This window comes from Natator depressus, chromosome 6 (genome assembly GCF_965152275.1).
Source record: "Natator depressus isolate rNatDep1 chromosome 6, rNatDep2.hap1, whole genome shotgun sequence".
Classification (NCBI taxonomy): Eukaryota; Metazoa; Chordata; order Testudines; family Cheloniidae; genus Natator; species Natator depressus.
In genome coordinates, this window is record NC_134239.1 from 33213232 (window position 1) to 33219231 (window position 6000).

At 43.0% G+C, this 6000-nt stretch overlaps 1 protein-coding gene across 1 annotated transcript in view; it reads right to left on the reverse strand.

Annotated features, from left to right (window-relative positions):
• LMO1 (LIM domain only 1) overlaps nt 1-1663 on the reverse strand; it is an 85408-nt gene extending 83745 nt beyond the window's left edge. Inside the window, exon 1 of the mRNA XM_074954980.1 lies at nt 998-1663. Within this exon, the coding sequence (XP_074811081.1) occupies nt 998-1019 (22 nt within the window). The 5' untranslated portion in view covers nt 1020-1663. The remainder of the gene's footprint in view (nt 1-997) is intronic.
• Nucleotides 1664-6000: the final 4337 nt, after the last annotated feature.

Sequence of the window (6000 nt, forward strand, 5' to 3'; positions counted from 1 at the left end):
GTTATCCTCTCCATTCGCCCCGGCCCCAAATTACAAAAACCACTTCCAACAGCACCTTATTGCTCCCTGTCTGTGCGTCTTCAGGATGCAGGAGGCTATTTTGGAGAGTTACCACCAGTCTCTTTCTTTTCTCCTCAGCACCTCTTACTACGTTACACGCCAGAATTAATTTCCCTTTAAATTAGCTTACACAGTCTTTAAATCTTGCCTCCAACCCTGCCTCCCTCCCCGCTCCCAAGCGAGTCCAAATGAATTTCTAGCAAGTCTTGACAATAAGCACATGGTTGATCTAAACTTGCATGCAGTCAGCTCTCTCATTTCCAGAGACACACACCCCCTTTTCTTCCCAGCCTCATTTAAAAAGTAAATCCTTTCCCACAATAAGCCAAGGCGCCCTTTGTGAAGCAGTTTAGCAAAGCTGTGAGCTCTTAGTCATTAATAGCAGGTTTTGAGCCATACGGTGGGAGGGAGCGGGGGGGGGGGTGGTGTGTGAGGGTGGAATAGGCAAGAGGGTAAACACGACAATAGGAGATAACAGACAGTGGACATGCTGGGAGAATAGAAAATACTGAAACTAATGGATTTAAAGAGGCAGGAAACCTAATCCAGGCCAGAAAGATCTAGCGAACAGAAGAACATTCCGTTTGCTGACGAGAGCAAAGAATAACGCGAGTGGGGAAGAAATCGCTTCTTATTCAAGAAGAGCTGGGGAAGTAAATATCCGACAAATCCGATGGAGTTGAGCGAGGCAGTCACCCAAGCCCTCCCTTGGACACCCCTCCAGACACACACACACACACACACGAGCCAGCGTGCTCCGATCTGTACAGTAACAGTGACATGCACTTGCAGAAATGCCCCTGCTCCCCCACCCCGCACACACACACAGCAGCTGTCCCCCTCCTCCTGCAGCTCGCGCTGCCCATCCGGCCGCAGCCCAGGGAGAGGACAGGAGCCGGGCGAGCGCGCTCTGGCGCGATCTCGGCTTCCTACCTACCGTCCTCCTTGTCCAGCACCATTGTCCCGGGGGCCGCGGGCAGCAGCTGCGTCCGCCGCTCCGTCTCTGGCGTCCTCTCCCCCTCCAGCCGCCGCCTCTGCTCCTTCGCTCCAGGGAGGGGAAAGGGACGGAGGACCGGAGAGTGTTTGCAAAGCGCTGCCGAGCGAAAAATGCAGCCGGCTCGTCCTCCCTGTTTTTCTCCCCCCCTACCCCAGCCAGCCAGCTACAGTTGCACGACTTTTAACCTAGATTGCACTGAGCTAGAATTACATGCAGCAGCACTGAAGAGCTTTGCTAGTGCCCAAGCAATCTCTCCCCCCCAACTCAAATGCCAGTTCAGAGATAATAATAAATAATAATAATAATTTTTAAAAGATAAGGGAGGCAAAATCGAGGGCCGGTTCTCCAGCGCCTTCCCAACGGGCACAGTCAAAAAATTTGTTTTAATGTAATTGCATGTGATCGCTCACGACCCCCCTCTTTTGCTGTCGCTATTGCAGAGCTTTTCAGGCTTCCAAAGTGCTTTTCTCTTTATTTCACTCTAAATCTAAAATTATATTCAAAGGCGGGGAGGAAAAATGCGAACCTATCACTGAACGCAAAAGCACTTGCTGCCTGCCTCGCTCTCTCCTCTCTCAATTTATGTGCTCTGCACTCTCTCTGGCTGCTGAATAAATGCACACATTTCCCAGGGACCCTCAGATTCCCCTGTTAATTAAATCAATTCATTATGCTCAGATCTGATTAGCAGCCCCTTCCCCCCCCTTTGAATCAATTATTCAATACACAAACATAATTGCCTGTGCCAGAGGTGTCTAAGTATTAGCTTATTTAACTCCAAGGACACTAATTACCCCTAGGGCAAGGGAACTTTTCTCATTAATTCTGACAAAACACAAAAGCACAGTTAAAGAGAGTGTGTGTATATACGTGTGTGAGAGAGAAAATGCGGGAGTGTATAGCCAAGGAAAGGAGGCATTGCTTTAACACACGTGTTACTGTATAAATAAGCTCATTTTTCTTTCTGCCTCTTCCATTACATTCTTCCCCACATCTCCCCCTTGCTAAACTTTTTTTTAAAGTAGAGCGCAGAACTGCATTGCAAGGAATGTACGTGGCATTGCTGGCTTGGAACGTGTTTGCAGCTACACACAAAAAAAGGTGTAAAGGGTTGGTGTGGGGAGCAAAACAGAACTTGCAAACAGTGTTGTTTACCAATGCGAAACCCTGTGTGGCCCTCAATTGTATGTATTTTAAAAAGCTGTGGAAGAAATAGTCCTACGAAAGCAGCAGATAAGATGACACAATATAGCATGTACTGGTAACAGTTCTGAATTGTTTACAGTCTGAATTAATGTCAATGCCCACTATTAATGTACTTGCTTCCTACGTTTACCATAATGGGCTTGATTTCCATTAGTTGAAACTGGAAGGCGGAAAGAGACTAATACAAACTGAAATCAACAATCATTACACTGCCCATTAGAGAGACAGGAGTTGTGGCTTGCAGGTTACCCAAATTTTAATTCCATGTGAACTTCCATGAACAAAAGTATTAATTGATTCCCCCAAAATTGGCTTTTACTTTCTCAAGACTCTTATGTTAGTGTCCTCAATTTGCACAGGGCACTGAAGATTTTCTTTTTGTTTCCCCAGGCAATGTCTGAGCTGATCCATTACTCCATTTGCCTATCTACACCTATCAGGAAACTAATGTTAGTTCTGCTCATATACAAGGAGGTTTTATTTAATTTTTCCCCAGTCTTGCCTTTTTTAAAATGTTTTTGTTCAGGCTGGTTTCTATTGGTGAGACACAGACAATTTTTGGTATACCTGGAATGTCAAAAGATTTGTCTCCTGGGATTTCCTCCCACTTACTAATTCCACATCATCACATTTACCTATGTTAGGACTGCCATGACTAAAGTCGCTCATTTGGCAGTTCCAGAGCATTATCTTTAAAGCACACCTTGTACATATCAAATAAAGCCATGGTGAAAAACTGGTAAGTTTGTTGCCAAGCAAGCTTAACTGAAGTATACTCATTACTTGCAAGCATAAATACAACTTGGAACACAATGTTGTATTCCATTAGTGCAGTACATTTTTCTTTGAGTATAATGATAAAAAAGCCTACAGCTTTGTAACACAACAAACCCTGCTAATTTTCTGGTCTTTAATTTCCAGTGTATGGCATATACTGCACCCACAGGAACTGGACCTGTCTAACTCAATGAATCTTTTTGGAAAAAACACAGCAGAGCTCAAGAAATCCCAAACCTGGAGAAACCTTTAGCATTCACACACATCTAAAATATGTTAAATTTTAAGGGCCCAATTGTGCTTTCACTGTAATCAATGGGAGCTTTAACCGCAATGGTAGAAGAATCAAGACCTTAGTATGCGGCAATTCCATTTTATTCTGAGCTTGTTATGGAGGTGCTAGAGTTTTTGTCTAAGGATGCTCTTACCAAAGAGGCATTTGTTTGGATATGCTAAGCTGAAGGACACTATGGAGGATGCAAAGGGAGAAGCGGCGAGAAACTGAGTAAAGGGTCTAAACTGTGAAATGAATATTGATTTTGGTATCGCCTCTCTAGAAGTGATGTTCACAGTTGAATTCAGAAAGATTGTGGTCACTGGGGATGAGAAAGAGAAGAAGAGGCAACAGACAAATTGAAGTGGGGTCACACAACCAAGCCAAACTACTATAAAACATAAACCATTAAATAATTCTCCATGCAAACATTTTACAGTTTAAATGTTATGCACTGATCCCTGCCTTTACATTTATGTGGGCTCTGAGGTGTGCAGGTTTAATAAAGATGGTAGGATTAACCCTTATGTAAAAGTCTCCACTTTAGGGAAATGCTTTTTACAATATAGTGGAGCATTATATTATATATATAGTGGAGCCTTTTGCAATTAAATATATTCAGACAATCTCTTCAGAAAAGGAAGCATTTGAATACTTATCTGAATCTCTGGAGTCTAAAAACACTAGACTGGAAATGTCATGAGAATGGCCTTCCTTAAGAATTTTCACATACTATTATTAATTATTGTTATTATTTTTATTTCAGTAGCCCCAGTTTACTAGGTGCTATATAAATGCACAGTTAGAGAGAGTTCCTGTCCAAAGCATTTTCATTCTAAATAGATAGAACAGACAAAGAGTGGGAGAGGAAACAGGCCCAGAGAAGTGGAAGTGACTTGTCCAAGGTCACACTGCAGGTCAGTGGAAGAGCTGGGAATAGGAACCAGGTCTCCTGACTCTCAGTCCAATGCTGTAGCACTAGACTGCATTGCCTGCTTGCTCAAAACAGGACTAGGCATGGTTAAAATGCCACTGAAGGCTTTTGAGTATGCACTATTGTTAATATTTAGTAGCACCTAAAGGCCCGAGCCAGGATTGGGGCCCCATTGTGGTGCAGGCTACACAAAAACCACATGTAACAGTCCCTTCAGTGAAGAGCCTGCAGTGTAAACAGACAAGAAAGAGAAAGAGTGTGAGGGAAAAGAAAAGTACAGAAAGGAGAAGTGACTTGCCCAGGATCACACACCAGTTGGGTGGCAAGCCAGGAGTACAGCCCAGACTTTCTGAGTCCCAAATTGATTCCCTGTTTATTAGATCACATGCTGTCTTTTCTTTTTTGGTCTGGCCACATAGGAGAAAATGAAATGCCTCATAAAAATGATGGAGAATAGTGGATGAAGATTTCCTGGAGGGTAAAGACAGTGAACCTGTGTTGTATCCCAGCCAGGGGTGAATTGGACTGAAAGACCTCCACAAGTTATCCTGTGCTTGAATGAGGCAGGGGCCCAGTGGAGGGAAAAAGTATACAATCATGCAATTAACCATCATATCATAATGCATACTCAAAGTGGCAGAATTAGGGTTTCATTAGCCATCTTAATTTTGGCATTTGCTAACGTTTGAGTGCCTGAGTTGAACATTACATGGTGGTGTTTTAACATTTTTTTTAAATTTAATTTCCTAAATTTCAGATGCACAGCACAGCCTCCTACCACTTGAGTTAGATTTAACAGATTATTTCTGAAGCAGCATTGCTGAGTGAATGAGACGTGCATCTGCCATATTAGAGACCCAGGTTTTATTCCTAACTATCTTAGGGCTTATCTACACTTACAGCATTGCAGTGGCACAGCTGTAGTGCTTCGTGAAGACACTACCTGTGCCAACGGGAGAGCTTCTCCCATCAGCGAGAGAGATCACTTCCCTGAGAACTGGTAGCTATATTGACGGGAGAAGCCCTGCTGTTGACATAATGCTGCCTGTCTACACCAAAAGTTCAGTCAGCTCAGGAGTGACGTAGTTACACCGACATAAGTTTGTAGTGTAGACTAGGGCTTAGAAATAACCTTGTGCAACCTTTCAGTGACTATTTCTGTAAAATGGGGTACGTGTATGAAGCTTTCCTCAAAAATAGGGGCCACAAACTGCACAAAATTAACACCAATCAGTAGTAGAGAGATTCACAGAAAAGTGCACCTTTCCCTATATCAAAGCATATTCAGTGAGTGTAAACAGGAGGGAACTACTTTGTCTGATTGTCTGGAGGTTCATTAGGACCTGGACACATGTGAAATGCAAATGAAGTCTTCAGCAAATTAACAAGGAAACCTCCCTAGTTCTACTACACATGTGCAAAAGTTGATTTCCTAGGGAGTTCTAACTCAGAAAAATCTCAATGGATTTTCATGGGGCCAGCAAAAGGTACCTAGCTGACCCCTGGACTATTTCCCCTGTCAAACTTCAAGTTCCTGCTCCAAACCACGCAGGTACTAGAACAGCTACAAAAACAGCCAAGAGGTTTTTGAATCTTGGTAAAATCAGCTATTTTTCAGAAGCTGCTTCCTTGAATATAGTTGAATCATTTTAGGTAAAAACTGGAAAATAATGACAATACCGACTCATGGCAGAGACCAAAAATAGAAAAAAAAAATCAACCCAAATAGTTAAAGTTTTCCAAAGTTCTAAG